The sequence below is a fragment of the Labrus bergylta genome, chromosome 12, assembly GCF_963930695.1.
Source record: "Labrus bergylta chromosome 12, fLabBer1.1, whole genome shotgun sequence".
NCBI lineage: Eukaryota > Metazoa > Chordata > Actinopteri > Labriformes > Labridae > Labrus > Labrus bergylta.
This window is the reverse complement of record NC_089206.1, coordinates 21,635,230-21,652,822: the sequence shown is the minus strand read 5'-3', so window position 1 is coordinate 21,652,822 and position 17,593 is coordinate 21,635,230. Positions and strand designations below refer to the sequence as shown.

Below are 17,593 nucleotides of genomic sequence, written 5' to 3'. Positions count from 1 at the left end.
TTTGAGAGAAAACATCTGAAGCTAAATAATCGTCAAATGACCCCAGATCGATTCCTGGATTGTATTATGGCAGATCACATTCCCCCTCGTTTACTCTCCATTCAGACTGTTTCCCTGCATGCAACCATTGTTAAATGAAGTGGTCGTATTACTCGGACTATCAACAAAAACCGGCACACTGTGGATCCCAGAATCCAGTTCCACGCCTACACATTTCTCCCGTTTCATGCAGAATCCGTAAATAGAGATTCCTCTCAGCCCAGCTTTGTTCTGCAGGCTCTGCTTGTTCCTGTTTACTTTATTATTGGTCAGCTTGGTGCAGTCCAAACACCCTCCGCTCGCTGTGTTGTTTTTCACATTTTCTGCCACTTGGTGTGACCTACTTTTACTCTCTGCATGACGGAGACACAAGCAGACTCGGTCAGACTCGAGGGATGTGTTTGTTTTATTTCTTCTTTTTTTTTGCTGACCCAACATCGCTGGCTCAAAGAAGATCTGGGGATTTAAGGATCAGTCCAGCACTGATTCTTTTCTGATGACATTCACATGGATGTTTGAGCAAATTCATATGAAATATTTTCATGTTTAACATCAAAAACTTCAACAAGGAACATTTGAGATTTCTGTGCATGAAGATGTGTTTTATCTGACACGATGCAGCATATGACTAAAGTGCATTATAAAGGGTAGAAATATAATTAATTGGCATCATTTGTGTGCATGAGGAGTATTCTCTCCCCTCTTCTCTTTCACACCTCTAGCCTCCAGTATGTCAAACTCAGACTCTGCTGTACCTGCAACACTACAGAGGACATATTTCCTTTTTCACCTTTTTGAAAAAGTCTCTTGTGGACTAAATGAAACATCTATGCTGTGCTTTGGTCAAAATATAACATGAATCAAGCACCATCATTCATGACACAACAATTCAAACGAACGGGCGGACTCTGAAGCAGACGAGAGAAACTGTTTTTTTTAAATGCAAGTAACCGTTTTTTACTTGTCTGAAATGCCTCCACTACTTATTTCAAGACAAATCCCTTTGACATAATAAGTAGCATGATGTTGATAATGTTAGCTAGTTCCCAGGCAGCTGTTGAGGTTGCTAGGCGACAGGGTGGTGCTTAGAAAAGAAAAGGGGAAGGGTCGGAGACAGCTGATGACAACCAAGGGGGGAAACCTCCGTCGACCAGAGGATTCAGGAAGTCAGGATGAGATAGTCAATCAATCAATCAAAACTTTATTTATACAGCACCTTTCAGACAAATTAAATTGCAGTTCAAAGTGCTTAACAAGAGTGCAGAAAAGTTATTGACGAAAAAGTAGTTTGAGAGACTATTGCACACCAATAAGAATTAAAAGAAAAAATATATATAAAAATGAAAAAATAAAATATGACACATAAAAGCAATAAGATATTAAAATTAATACACAGGAGAAGAATATTTAAAATTGTAGTAGGATAAAAAAAGACAAAACAATAATGTTAAGATTTGAATTTATATAAAGCACTATATAAAAGCCAGACTGAATAAATGAGTTTTAAGACTGCGTTTAAAAATCTCAATATTCTTGGCTATAGTGGGGAACGACATGCCGGAAAGGAGCCACATGTCGGTCAGACCCCAAACCAGCACCGCCACCCTCTTGGAGGACCCAAGCCTCTGTACATTTTACTTCAGCCTGAGCGGTCTATAACTATGTTAGGTGGGGGTTGTTTCTGCTGTATAAATCCAATGAAGACATCGTGAAACAGACAAACACCATTTAATCGGCCGAGGTCAGACAACTTCACCAAACACGCATGCTTACAAATCGCTGACTGACAAAGTAACAGTGTTCACAGTGCTGCTTATATTCTGTTAAAAGGTGCAACCCACAAATTCCTTTCTATTTGGGTACATCACTATAAAACAATAAAGATGACATGACACTGATTTGTATACGTAACAGATGTAGACTAGCAAACAGTTGTTGACAACATATGGTTGGCTCTTACACAAATAAAGATCTGCTACTATTTAGGTGTTTCACTCATATAAGGTTACAGCTTCAGACACCCAAAAGTAGGAGTGCTAACAGGTGGTAGACAGACTTGAATAATACATTTCACAAAGTTAAAAAGATGAATGAATTTCATGAAAATTCGTGCTAACAAACTATGAAGACTGGGTCCTTCAAAGGATGCAGCCCCTGAAATGAGACTCAGCTGGCATCGAGCAGATCGGTCTCTCAAATTGAAATTCTGATACAGAACCAATTGCTGCACTTCCCTGCAGATATCTGTTTATGGAGATAAATAAATCATCATCAGATTACCGCTGAAGGGATCCGGGATGCCATTAACGAGGATTGTTGTTCCGCCTGCTTTTGCTCTATAACAGATTGGTTTTTCCAACCGCCTTCACCAAAGCCTGTTAACATGTGATTGGTCAATACCACTATAGTAAAAAAAAGCAATGTTTTATAAACAGAGAGCAGAACGCTCCCCATATCCAGCCCTCTGAATACAGATTCAGCTATTTTTATGGCGGCTTTGTAAACAGAGATTATGAAGTGGCCGGTGGCGGTGAGGCACAGTTCCACCTTTCTACCCTTCACAGTCTCGTCCAAACATCTTCTTTATTTTTAGATTGATGTGTGGAAAGTTTGTTTAAAGGCTTTATATGTGATATTTTGATCCAGCAGATGTCACCCTTGAGCTCCAGCATGAAACCAAAACAACTCACGCTGCATTGTTGTGTTAGCATGCTAATGCTAGTGATCTTTATTATGCTCGTATCTTCACACTGCATGTAAATTTACCTGAAATGAGCGTGATCTAGAAACACAGTTAAGCAGTGAGTACAGTATGTTATTCTTCTTTGCTCTAGTCCCTCAATTAAACAACTTTTATACACGAGGGGAGGAGTCAGCCGGCCGTCCTGGCGATGTAAACAAACTGAAGATAGGACTCTGAAAACTCTAAAAACATCACAGACAGTGGGACTCGGGTGTTACACCCATTGTAGACAGTCATGACTCACAGAGTTATTTTCAGAGGATATACTTGATTTATATCACATTTAAGTGTGAAAAATCACATATAAAGCCTTTAATGGGATCGGACATTGGATAGAGTCAGGATGAGAGAGTAGGGAACGACATGCCGGAAAAGGAGCCACGGGTCGGAACCCCAACCCGGGGCCGCCCGCTCGGAGGTCCCACGCATCTCCACACATGGGATGCGACCTAACCTCGCTGCCATCTGCCCCCCCCCCAAACATGGTCCCTTCTGACTCCATAAAACCCAACATATGTGAGGGCAAACAGGCTTTAAAACTTCAATCGACAAACCAAATCATGTTGCCTACATCCATTTATCACAAGATGTTTCACCTTCTTCTCTTCTTTTTATTTCTAAAAGTTGAAAGTTCTTTGAAAATGTGCAGGTGTATTTGTGATAATAGTGAACACATTTGTCAACATCCATCCCTTGCAGACTTTATTTTTAAACCATTACAGTACATTGATTTTTTTTTTGGAATCTGCCTTCAAAAAAGTCCAGTATTGGACCTGTGACATTCATACATAGTTTTTTCAACAGTTGTCATGGTTACAGGCAAAAAAAAAGTACATATTGTCCCTCCCTATCCAGTGCATGGTAACGTGAGAAAAAAAAAAAGACACGGAGGAGTGAAGGAGTGTGGTAAACAACAGTGATTCCAGAGGACAACGTGTGCCGCCGTGCATACTTCACAGCGTCACATGTGAGTCAGAGACGGTGATGGCGTCCTCGTCCTCATCCTCACTCTGTCTGCGTGAGGAAGGAGCTGATACATCAAAACCACACAGGCAGGATTTCTCTGCTCTTCTGCATGACTGATCACAGTGATGACGGTAGTGCTTGGTTTACCTCAGCGGCTGACTAATGAGACGTGGAGGGTTGTCCCCTGCTACACACACACACACACACACACACACACACACACACACACACACACACACACACACACACACACACACACACACACACACACACACACACACACACACACACACACAAACACATGTCTACTGGCTTAACCGACAAACCCCGCCCCCCTCGCCTCTGGTTCGTTAGTCTCTATTTACCTCTGTGTTAATCCTCTCCCCTCTCACATCACCCCTTTTCCCTTTCCTCTCTCTCTCTCACACGCTCGCTCTCTCGCACGCTCGCTCTCTCTCTCTCTCTCTCTCTCTCTCTCTCTCTCTCTCTCTCCTCCCCTCTCTCCCCTCAAAGCCAGCAGGCTGCTATTTGATCCAGACTGCTTGTTACATGATCTCCTGGAATACAACAACGCTCCCCTCGCTGCACGATGGATTTTCTGGTTGTTCACGCGTCGAGGTGCGGGGAAAACAGAAGGATGCCGGCGCCACGCTGAACCTCCATCGCCTGACCTTTCCTCCCCCTTCTCTCCCTCAAATCTGAACCCGTCTGTTTCGTCAGTCTCCCCCCCTTCTCTCCCCCCTCGCCCCCCCTCTGTCTCCTGTCGCCCCCTCGACAATGTTACCATGCATTAACTGGCTGCAGCCTCTCCTCGCCTTGATCTCCTCCACCTTGCTCACACGAGCCAACAACTGTCCGTCCAGCTGTTTGTGTCCAGACCACCACACCGTGGACTGCACCGGCCAGGGTCTGACCACCGTCCCGGACTCCATCCCATTGGACGTCCGCCGCCTCTTGCTCTCCAACAACTGGATTCCCTGGATCCCCTCTGACTTCCTGGTCCTCTACAGCGATCTGGTCTACCTGGACTTGAGGAATAACTCCCTTTCCCAGTTGGAGCCGGGGACCCTAACCACCTCCTCAAGGCTGGTCTTCCTGGACCTCGGGAGCAACAACCTGACAGATATCCCCTCTGGGACGTTCGGGGAGTCGAGGAGTCTGATCAAACTGCGACTGGGGAACAACCCCTTCCTGACCATGGTGGACAGGGACGCTTTCACGGGGCTGTCCTCCCTGAGGGAGCTGGAGCTGGACAGGAACGGTCTCACAGAGCTGGACGTCAGCGTCCTGGAGTCCCTGCCCTCCCTCCGGATGCTGCGTCTGGAGGGGAACCCCTGGCTCTGCAACTGCCAGTTTGCCAAACTGTTTGCATGGCTTACAGAGAACCGTCACAAGCTCCCAAATGGTAAGAAATATAAGCCGCTTATTGCACGGACATGCAGTCTTTCTCCCGCGCCAGAGCAAAGAGAAATCAAATCATTCCCATAGAGCTGCTTCATCCGAATGCTCGACTGAGCAGCAAGAAATTAGGACAAAGGGAACAGACTGAGAAAAAAACAACACAACACAACACAGAGATGTGACGAGAGCATGTCTCCATCTTTGTATTCTGAAGGAGACAAAACAGCATCTCTGGTGCACAGTTTGTGATTCCCAAAATGGTGAATCAGGAGAGGGTTGCACCTTTTAAATCTGGTGCTGGAGGGGACATTTTTTAAGGGATCACCAGAATCAGGTTATGGCAGAGCCATGGAACAAGACAGTAGATGAGACAAAGACAGGAGTTTATGTAAACATCGATATTATTTTAGTGTTTCTCTGGCTTAGGAAGACATCTACATTAAGATACACACAGGATTCAAAATCATTTGCTGCCTACAAATGCATTTTCTTTATTCTTTTTAATGCAAAAATACTGAAACACCTGAAACACTTATTTACTGAGCACTGAAATGTAATCACTTTTACCTTGCAGACGAGTCTGAATGCTTTTTAAGGTCACACTTTTTTTTGTTGTTTTCTGGAATCCAGTGCTGCAGCAAACTCACAACAACAAACCAAGATCTGCAGAAACACCATCGAGCTCTACAAAAATACACAAACGTTTGCTCTGAGCTCAATTTGTCAGACCTCGTCTGTAGGAATTAGAGCCAGGAGCCTCCTCACTCATAACAGCTGAGGAGCGACTTGTGTTTATATGTTTCAATAAACAACACATCCATAAACAACACACCAGCATGTGAGCATGGCCACGTGGGAGACATCAGAGAGGTTCATTTTGATCATACACTGAGGCTTTTTTTAAAATATCTTTAAGACATAAAGTGACTCACTGGAAACACTAAATATACTCCTGACTCTTTCAACCTTTCATCAACACTTCGAGTTTGCTCATGTGAAACAAACACCTCCTGTCGCTCTTCTTTAGTGATGATAGAGGTTTAGTCCTCCTCACACCTGACTGACAACACTGAGTGTTTCCCAATATAAGTTAAGGTCTTCTTTGCACCAGTGCTCACAGAAACATACACACTTAAACCAGTTTAGCTGCACAACAAGGGCCAGAATTAGGAGACACAAATTCAAAATATTTTCACAACGTTCATTTTTCAAAAAATATGACATTGTGTTTGTAGTGATGCATTTCTCTTCATGTGGAAACCTAAACCTGCAGAGGAAATTTTGCTGCCAAAGAAGTGGAATGACGGAGAAATACATCACTAATGTAAATACTTTAAGAGCCCCATTGGTATCATTTTTCAATCAATAAATCATTGTTTGTATAATGACAATTCATAACAAGTGTTATCTCGAGACGCTTTACAAAAGAGCAGGTTAAAGACCTTACTTAGATGGGTTAATATGCAGGAAGGATTTCTCCGTTCCTGTTGTCCACACTTCCTCGCCGCTGAGGTGGAGGTCGGAGCAGGCCGTGCATGAATGAGGACGGCGGTGGTTGTGGGGATGACACAGTCCAATGGTGGAGGCTTGGCGTCAGGGACGTTGGGTGGTAGTAGTGCCCGATCACCTCGCTGAAGGTTGGAGGAGCTCCATCTACTCGAGACCCTGGCCTCTGCTGCCGGGACAAGACCTCCTGAGCTTCTAAAAAACTGCCAATATCACATTCTCCATTTGATTTATTCTCATTTATGTAACTCTTGTTGGCCACTTTTTAAGTTTGGGTAACGTGATAAGCAGTGATTTTTCCTCTAAGTGTTACAGTGGTGGAAATGACTGATTCTCTACCGGCTTTAAACTGAGCCGTCATGGTACTTACGTTTAAATAACAATGAGTACAAGGCAACCTACTTCCTGTAAACACAATCCTGTGTTTAGATCAGTCAGGTCAGAGCGGTGGGAGATACATGTCCTATTCAGAGTGTCCTATACATCCTGTGAAACTGCAACACAGATAATACTGTGGATACTGGACTCTATGCAAACACACACACACCTAACATGTCAAATTACATGTCTTTAGACGTTGAGTAAGCGCGGAACAAAAACTTGAAGTGGCTCAGATTCTTGTCTGATTCCCTTTTAGAGGTTGTCGTGCTGCAGACTTGGACACCGATATTACCTCATTGCAGAATCTCTATGAAAGTATGACTTCTCACTCGCACTCTGAAACTTGTTACAGTTCAAGAACAATGTAGTCCAAGACCATGACCTGTCCATGTGAGCAGTCCCACACCTCATGTCACATGTGGCCCGTGCAACACGTAGCTGACTTTCATTCAAACTCCGGATGAACACTCATATAGTAACTTGTCTGCTCAATAGATTTGGAGACACTTTTAAAAAAAATATATATATATATATTTTTGGAGGCTTTTTGTGCCTTTAATGGAGAGATAGGACAGTGGATAGAGTCGGAAATCAGGGAGAGCGAGTGGGGAATGACATGCTGGAAAGGAGCCACAGGCCGGTTCCGAACCTGGGCCGCCCGCTTGGAGGACTATAGCCTCCACACATGGGGCACGCACTAACCACTGGAGACACTTTTTAACTCTCTACTGGTAGACCTCTATAAGTCTCTCATCCAAGAAGGGGGCTGTAGTGCTCTTATTTCTTAATTCAATTTCTTGAATGAATCAAGTTATTGGTCGCATTTGGACACTCTGCATCCAACCCCAGAGACTATTCTATAAATCAATAAATAAAGACTGTGCATGGGCATTTTGACAATGCCCCTGCACTTGAGGTCTGGACTGATCATAGAAATCAAGACTGAGACAATACAGAGGTCACATCATGTTGTGCAATCAAGTCCTTCAAAGTGACCACTTACCTGTCTCTGAATGGAGACAGATCCTTCCTGTGCGCACACACCTTTGTCCCTCTGTGTGTGTTCATATCTGTGTGCACAGCATGCTCTTGTGTGCACCTGAATTCATACATTTGCACATTTCATTGACCACACATTTCTGCATGTGCACACCCTGCACACGTGTTTGCATGTTTGCATGTTGTACCTCCGTGTATACGAGGTGACCATATGAATTAGTATAAGTGTGTTCGTGTGCTGTGAGTCCATGTGTGCGTCTTTACTCCCCTAGTGTGTGAATATATCTCAATGCATTTTTGATTATGTATATTCCCATGTGTGTGCGTGTGCATGCGTGTGTGTCCCTGCATGTTTCCATGTGTGTGTGTGTCCCTGTATGTTTCTGTGTGTGTGTGTGTGTGTGTCTGTCCGTGTGTGCGTGTGTGTGTGTGTGTGTGCGTGTGTGTGTGTGTGTGTGTGTGTGTGTGTGTGTCCGTCCGTGTGTGCGTGTGCGTGTGTGTGTGCGTGTGTGTGCGTGTGTCCCTGCGTGTTTCCATGTGTGTGTGTGTGTGTGTGTGTGTGTGTGTGTGTGTGTGTGTGTGTGGTCCGTGTGTGTGTGTGCATATGAGGAGGTGTGAGCCTGTCAGTCTGTCTTCTGCACTTCTGTCTTCTGTGTGAATTGTGTGTGAGTCTGGCTGCCTGTTGCAGCGCCACGTGACTGGAATATCACCAAGCGATGAGGTCACCAAGTCCCTTTTCATGTGGAAAACCCCTTCTGGTCTTACAGTGACTCACACACACACACCAAAACACACACATTCGCTTGACAGTGATGTCGACTGACTCTTGGGTACAGCAGCGCTACGGAGGAGTCAGGATGAAATTTGAGTGCCTCTCGGAACACAATGGACAAAATGTTTTTTAAAACTGATGAATCAGAACAGAAAACACATCCTCGCATTGATTTTTCTTGGTGTTGCAACACAGCCGCTTGCAGAGACGATAATGAATACAGATCAGATAGACAGATCATGTTTATTCAAAGGGTTAAATAGACTTAATACATAAAACATTCTGGCCTGCAGCATGGATGTTGTGCACAGTAGATCCATATTTCCTTTGCTTTGTGGGTAATTACAGGAATGAAATGAAGCTCACGCTCAGTAGATTCACCATTGGCAATGCCAGCAGTATCATATATATTAATTAAAGACTGTAGATCATCAGTGGATACTTCCATCATGACCTACATCTGTGCTTGTGCACTTCAAGTTTTGATGCCTTCAGAACGGCGTTTTATCCATAGGAAGTTGGATCTTTTTTAACGATAAGTGGCCACATTTGATGAACTCAGCTGTGCCTCTGTGGTGGTTGTCAGAAAGGTCACTCTAGTTAGAAACACGTCCATCAAAAAGTGACCACACCCTACTTTATTGACTTTAACGGGACTATCATTTACTAAACGAACATCATGCTGTATCGAAGAAGACTTGAAACTAGAGATTAAAACCATGAAAAGTTTACTTACTGGCTCAGTAATCAAGTTGGAATTTGCTTTCTGCTTTCCATTTGTAACTTCTTATTGCATTGTGTGCATTTTGCCTTTTGCACTTAATTTATTTGGGTCTGAAAGGCTGAATGGTGGGAGGGTCGTTTCAGGGGTCAATTAGGTCTAAGCTCGGTTTGCTATAAGCTTATCCAGTGCATCCAGTGCATGTACACCCCCAGGCATGTGTGGTCCCCCGGTTTGTAGCATGTACAGTATAGAAGCGTGTCCACGTTCGCATGCTTGTCTGCAGCTGTCATAGCCTGTCCTGGGGAATGATCAGGGGCTTACTGTTGCTTTGAAATTACCCTTGTTAATTTTAGGAACTTGTAATTTAGAGTATGGTGCATGTGTCTTCATTTGGTGTGTTGGTGCGTCAAAGAACTGTGTGTGGGAGAGGAGCAATTACAGCAGTAATACCAAGTTAGGACCAGGTTGGATTTGTCAAAGAATCCTCTCTGTAACAAGACCCGATAAGCCAGAATATCACACTGGGAGTGATGTGATGTGATCTTCTACTGTAACTAATGTACAATATGGAACAAAATGAAGGTGTCTGATAAAGCTAAGTTCAACTCACAAGAATGTACAACCTGTAGCAAAACAGTTTATCTGTCAATCAACTAGTGGTAGCAGCTAGAAAAAGAAAGACAGGAAATATGGCTAAAGAGACTATTGCTATTGTCTGCATCAAGGTTTCCCTGCAGGGGGGAAAATGTAGACTGCAGTAGAATGTACAGATTGTAAAAATCAGGGCTGATATTTATGTTTATAATGACAATTTAGCCAATTGCGGATAATAATTCCGAACATCTTTGGTGTTAGACTCCCACACTGGCAGCATTTTCTCATGTTTGACCATGAAAACATTTCAGAGTTAGTCAAACAGGCGACAAGATCTCTGAGTCAGCAGTTATGAATAAACGCTCGCGAGCATTAAATTGATAGGACGAAAGAGATAAAACATCAGCTACTGGCATTGTTTCATTCCACGTTATTACAATGGGGCGATGTCTGTCAACAACCTCAATACTGGCCGATATCGATGTTTAAGAGGACATATTATCCCCCTTCTCCACCTTTTCAAACAGTACCCCTGTGGTCTAGATGAGGTCTGTGCTTTGGTCAAAATATAACATGAATCAAGCACCAGAGGAGGTTTGTGACCCTGTATAAACCAGCTCTGTCAGAACGCTCCGTTTTGGTGTGTGTGTCTCTTTAAATGCAATGAGCCCCCCCTGAGTTTTCCCTGTAGACATCACTCCTCTGTAGTGAGAATAAAAATGGCGGACCTGCTCAAACGTTTTGCTCTAGGCTGGGGGTGGAGTCCATGGGTGGAGATACCAGGGGAGGTTCGGGTATTTCTTTAACAGAATCCCACTGTGACATCACAAGGAGAGCACATTTGAAACAGAGCATTTTTCTCTGTGTTGTAAGACTTATGCAGACCACAAACAAAGGACTGGATGGGTTTATTTCACATTTTGTGGGTCGGTAGACACTCAGGTTACCCAAATATATATGTTTAAAAACACTGTACAAGTGGATTTTTCATAATATGTCCCCTTTAAACCGATGATTCCATGCTAATGTGGAATATACTGCTATAGTGTCTGCCGCCTCACCTGCTGTTTTCTCTCTTCCCAGGTATGGAGGGGATAGAGTGCTCCCTGCCTATGGATGGACGTCTGGTTCCTCTCAGTTTACTCTCTGACGAAAGTTTCCGGGAGTGCCGCGGCGCCCTCACCCTCACCGACTACCTCATCGTCATCTTCTCCGGCATCTCCGTCTCAGTAGTAGCCATCATGGCCAGCTTCTTCCTCGCTTCCACAGTCCACTGCTTCCAGCGCCTCAGTAAAGGCAGCAAAGGAGACGAGGAAGACGGGAATGACTGATCGGGGAATGGAAAGGGGCAAATTGGATTAAACTAAAGCACAGGTGTTGCATACAAAAACTTCAGCTCAGAGGTCCTTTTGGTATTCCAGACGGAGCTCGAGTAAACATGACTGCAACGAGAGATCTCACCAAGTCACGTCCAAGATCCTACCTGAGCTATCATGAGAATCACAGACTGGTTTGGGAGACTTCTAACAGGCTTGAATCACTGTGAACAAGTTTTGGTTTCACTGAATGTAGCCATTTTTTACCACTGTGTACACTGCTAACACTAAAAGACACTGCAGGTCTCTGACATAGGTTTTTGTAGCGTCACATATGCAGTTACCGTCATTAAATCTGACATTGGTTTTAAGATTCTATAGATGAAGATAATGGGACAAACTTGTTGAGACTTGGAATATTGTAAATCAATGATTGGCATGAAATAGTCTCCAATAGGTATGGTCTTTGTTGGAAGAAGAACCTAAACCATTTGTTGTTGGCCTTGTCCTCTAGAGGTATTCTTCACAGGCCTTGAAATACACAATAGGAGCTGTGAAGTTAACCAGGATTCTAATACAGAGCTTTTTAGCCTTCTGAGATGGTCATTTTGTCAGGTTAGATAATCATTAAGTCATAAATCATTGCCATGATGCAAAATGTTGGGCCTATGCAGTTGGGCACAAGTGAATGCTTTTTGCTCCAATCGGCCAACAGAACAGATTGTAGAAGTGGCCGAACTTAGAAAGGAAAAGGGGGGGGGGGGGGCTAGTGTGAGGTTTTTTATTGCTTTCTTAGTTGGTCGTCTTCCATTATAACAAAACAAACAGGATAAAACCATGTAGTCTGATGTTACCATTGACCAACATTGAGTCTTGGTATAGTTCAACAAAAGATAGACCCGCCTCTTTCATGCAAAGTATCACAACTGTAGGCTTCAGAAACCTGGTTTGTGTTGGGTCATCATCTGGTTTTCAGAGGTTAAGGTCGGCCCAAGACGTTCACTGAGAGGGTCCACTGGTACAGCTGGTGGCTAAGTGCCTTGCTCCTCAGCATCTTGGTTTATGACAAGCAGTTCAAGTGTTTAAAAATATTTGAAAATGGGCCTAATTTTAGTATCATTCTGGTACTGAAATGAATGCTCAATGTTGCACCCCAAATCATATTCCAAACTGGTAACTTTGCAAACTGCTTGACTGAGCTACGACTACTTATTGGGGAGTCCATTGCATTGCTTGTCAGTGTAGTTTGTAGATATCCTCTGATTTTACTTCTAAAAGCAACGATTCCTTCTGCACCTGCAGACTTCTGGTTTGTTCAGAAACTCATTGTTATCCAGTGAAGTACAGCTGTAAGTAGCAGATAATTTGGACTCTCCTTCCAAGCTGAGCCAACATGAGCTAGTTAGCATTAGCGCCAACTCGTAAAAGACAGTCTGGAGAAGACAACTGTACTTTATAAAGTATGAGCGTCTAACTTCTGGTTTTTACAAGTAACAAAAAAATGCATTTTTTTGGTTTAAAATGTTATCATAAAATATTTCATTATGCAACAAGAATCAATTGGAGAGCATGCAGAACTTACAGCGGTGCTTTGACCTCTAAACTAAATACATCTGATTAACGTTTCAGCTACAAGACAAGCTGTGACCATGAACTTCAGGAAATAACTGGAAGTCAGGTTAAATCTAAATGCCCTATAGACCTCCTCGGCCTGATATGGGCAACATGTTTCGGTCCCCTGTCAAAAGCTTTCTGGGAAGTGGAGTTTACATGGATGCATTTATTGATTATGAAACTATTCCTGACAAAGGAGATTATTTTACTGGAATCTGGCTGTCGGGATTTTCTCCAATTTAGACCTAAGAGCATTAGTGAGGTCAAACATTGATGCTGGGTGTTCTGGCTCACAGTACCAAGCCAACAAGACCAAGTGGGGCCCACATGGGTTTTTCTGGGTTAGGTGGGGGACTAGGAATGGGATAAAAGTTGGATTTTAAATTGGTTGGTTTTGGGGCCAATCTGGGTAGCCATGGGAAAGAAATTGGTGTCCAATTCAGTAGAGGACATGGATACTGGATGGCTCCCCAAGTGGGCCACAATATATCCACACAGGCCAGGTCAAACCCCAATCAAGGTCACATATTTAAACCATCTAGGCTAACCAATATTTGACAATCAGGGAAACTGAGGACACAACTGGTTTGGACCAAGTTGGGTGGACTTTTATAGACCCGACTTGGACATGTTTGGCGCGTCTAATATTCCAGTTCAATCCAAGGCTGTTGGATGAGGTTGAGGTCAATGCTGTATGCAGGCCGATCAATTAAAACCACACAAAACTGGGAAGGAATTGCTTTATGGAAGTGGCTTTTTGAAACTGGGACATTGTCATTTTGAAAAAGCAAAGAGACAAGCACAAGATATCATAGAGTTCACTGTTGTCTTAAATATCACAGCCTCTTACAGAACAAACATTTTCCGCCAAGGAGCAGTTTGGAAGATTTGGTTGCACCTTGCAGTGAAGTTAAAGAGTGCAAACAACTAACCAATGTCAGTGTTTGGTTTGTCCAATCCAGACTACTTTACAACATGAGGAGGCAGACTGCTCCTGGGTAGAAATAGAGCGACTCCAGGAATGAGTCTTAAAACCTGGAAGTAAGCTAGCATTGGAGCGCCATGGGGTCTAATGTCTAAAAGTCAACGGGGATTTTGAATGGGTTTGTGGTTAGACGCCTGAAATAAGGTCTGTGGTTAACACAAGCTTAAGAGATGTTGGCGTTGTGTTAGACCGCATAAACTACGTTAGGTAATACCCCCACTTGTGAATTTTGAAGTTTTTACGCGTCTTTAAAAAGGCGGTTGCTAACAAGTGGCTAAATGTGACTACAGTGGTTGTCAGGGACATTAAACGTCATCACGCCGGACACAGAGGCCGGGAACTCTCTCACTAGACGGAGATGTCTCCTGTAGGTTTAATCTTTAGGTTAAGGTGAATATTAGGTTAGTAAACTATTTATTAGGCTACGAGGATTAGTTTATTGGAGATCGTCTGAAGCATAATGCTAGTGATGTCACAATCATCCGACCTTTGGTGTAGTTAGCTTTAGCATAACGTTAGCTTTTTACTTCTGTCGGCCACATTAACGCTTCAAACATCATAAAAATGGTGTTCATCTGTGAAGATTATCCTGCTGAACAAAACGCCTACGCTTCAGAAACGTGCGTTTTCCACAGAGTTTATTTTCTGCAATAATCCAAAATCCAATGCACAAATCCCATAGGCGAATTCTAAATAGACCCCATGGCGATGCTACTTCCGGGTTGGCCTACAAAAATACGTCATATGGCTTGTTCTCTATGGATGGTTCATTATAAGGTAATGCACTGGTGAACACAAACCTTTACTACTTATTTTCTGCCATGGACTCTGCAGAGTTTAAGCCCCAAATTTTAAACATGTGGTCTTTAATTTAAGCTAGGTGCTAGCCCAAGGAGATGAAGACTCGCATCGAGAATAAAGTATGAAGGCAGGAATCTGTGGAGCCGCATACATCTAACATATATGTAATTATTCCACATTAATATTGTCTTCTAAATCAAATTTGATCAGCTGTTTTCATCAAAAATACAGAGCAGTGGGCTCACACTACACACACGTTTGTAGCCGTCTGGTAATTAATATTATTTTTAACAATAGTTAATGAAATACATAGCGCTGATGGCATCAATTGTAGCAAAGTAACTGCCAGGATGGCCAAAGGCCGGAGCCTGAAGTGCCTTAAGATGATAAATAGCCACTTTATGTTGTCTTCAGAAAATTCCATTTCTAGATCTTCCGATGAAAAGTCAGTATTTTTATCCTCATGTGATCTGGGTTTGGAAAATATGTGTTTTAAAGCTCAAATGAAGTGTGTTCATATTTTTTAGATTGCATTAATTAAGACTTTCCAACAAGAATCGTGTTCCTGTCAGCATGGAGAACACTTCAGGAGAGCAGTAGGAGCATCAAGAAAATGTTTATTTTTCATATTCAGAATTTCAAACTGTTATCCAATCAAAGGCAGGGTTGGTAAATTTCGAAAACTAGCATGATTTTGAAAGTAGCATTCCCTCAGTGCTGCGTCTGCACCCTCCTCTGTGCTTCCTCTAAAACCACGCCCCCTCACTTACAAGAACAGTGGCGTTGCTCCAGAAGCGGACCTCAGCTTATGCTTTGAGTGTGGGCTCATGCACGTGAAGGGTGGAGAACGAGCAGGGAGACAGGGAGGCGTGTGATTGGTTCATCAGATTGGTACCTTGTGGCAGACACTGGTTGAAGTTTTTACAGGCTTACAACTGCTACAGATTACGGATTTTCTTTTTTTTTCCTTTTTCAGAGAACACGAGTTATTAATGTCTTTCAGGACCTAAAGACAATTTCAACCAGAATCTTAAAAAGTGGATCTGGAGGAAATTAACCAACCCTGCCTTTAAGTTTAATGGAAAGGACTTTGTTGTATGAATCATTGGGAGAAGACACAGATATTGTCAAGTTTTTTTTTTAGTTGTGTGGAGTTTCTAAGTAGTTTTCCAATCAGGTCGACTGACTTTGAACCAATAGGTTTCTTGATATATATATCATCAATCACGTAGACGTCATGTCTATATTTAACAGTGTATTTATACAGTTTACAAGGCAGAAAGCATTGTGGTCCATACCATTCATGTCTCTGGTAAACTTATTCTTGAAGTCTGAAACAGTATAAGGAAATAACTGCATGGTTGTCATTATTTGGTATGCTGTGTTGATTAAAACTTTATTGTTTTGTTCTAATCTGGTGACAGTGAACATCAGACGGTCCATTTCTTTGTGCTTATCATCGGTTCACCCATCAGAATATGTGTTTTTCTAAACATATTATTGCTGTTGATCGATCAGTTCACTTCAGAAAGGTGCAGGTTTTCCCCTATTTATTAATCGAGTTTTACTGCCCCCCTTCACATGTGGGTCTTTCTCAAGTCAAGTTGATATTGTTATCCATTTTGGAAGGATATGGAAGCATGAACCTAACTAACAGCAGTGGTACTCTGTAAGTATCAGTGCTGGTCTTACTCGCGGCTTTGAATGCGAGGCATGCAAAGACTCTTCGCCTCTCTGTGGACAAACTACGTGTCTGAGTGTGCAATTAACTTGGGTGCCAACTAGATTTGTAATCTCCAATTTGAAAGGGCTTTATGTGTTATGATTACTAAGGATGAAAGAGGATTGTCAGGACATTTCAGCGTGTGAAACAAAGAGGTGTGGGTGACGGAGCAAAACAGAAATTATGTAATAAAGTTATTTTCATTTCAAATGTGAAGGTTGTAAGTCTGTTTTTTGTCTTCCGACTTATTAAAGTGTGCCGTGCAACCACAAAAGTCCAGCAAAGAATCTTCAGGTTACAATAAGTTATGTGTTCTAGTTTTTCAGGGTTTTACCAAAATAACTTTTGTCTTCATTGTCTACTTACTTTTACAGACACTCAACGTTTTGAAGTTTGTATCTAAGTATCGAAAACAAAGATGAAGGAAATCTTTTTTTGCAGGTTTCCAACCCAAGTATTGCAAAATACAGCTTCTTTAATTTGCTGAGCAAACGTGAGCTGTGGTTTAGTTGGATTCCTCCCACTGCGACCTCCAGCAGGCATCGGAGCGGTTTGCAGACTGGGATGAGGGTCAGCACCTCCAAGTCAGAGGCCATGGTTCTCTGTAAGTAAACAGTGGATTGCTCTCTCTGGGTAGGTAAGTGACAGAGTTCAAGTATCTTGGGGTCTTGTTTACGAGTGAGGTTAGGATGGACTGTGAGATTGACAGATATTTGGCTCAGCATCAGCAGTATTGCAGGCGTTGTGGTGAAGAGGGAGCTGAAGGCAAAGCTCTCGATTTACCGGTCGATCTTCGTTCCGACCCGCATAATCTATATCACTCTGGGCTTTCACTTAACTGTCCTTATTGTTGTTCTGTCCCGTGTTGTGATGCCGTTAAAGAAACTCAACACTTGTTGCTGATGTTTTAAATTCAACGTCCTGCAGGTCAAGAGAGAGATTACGCCCTCTGACCTGCCTGTGGATTTACAAAGTATAATAATCTGGTGTTAATCCTCTGAAGAAAAAAATAACTATCAGTACTCTGGA

The 17,593-nt window shown here is 42.8% G+C and overlaps 1 protein-coding gene across 1 annotated transcript; it reads left to right on the top strand.

Annotated features, from left to right (window-relative positions):
- The first annotated feature begins 1,283 nt into the window (after positions 1-1,283).
- Positions 1,284-16,780, top strand: lrrc38a (leucine rich repeat containing 38a). The gene is made up of 2 exons (XM_020630323.3): positions 1,284-5,153; positions 11,209-16,780. Exons 1-2 carry the CDS (start codon positions 4,526-4,528, stop codon positions 11,454-11,456), a joined length of 876 nt encoding a protein of 291 aa, XP_020485979.1. The 5' UTR covers positions 1,284-4,525; the 3' UTR covers positions 11,457-16,780.
- Positions 16,781-17,593: the final 813 nt, after the last annotated feature.

Coding starts and splice junctions, on each gene's coding strand:
- lrrc38a (XM_020630323.3), top strand. CDS start 4,526: ATGTTACCATGCATTAACTGGCTGCAGCCTCTCCTCGCCTTGATCTCC. Junction 5,154..11,208: donor CCGTCACAAGCTCCCAAATG/GTAAGAAATATA, acceptor CTCTCTTCCCAG/GTATGGAGGGGATAGAGTGC.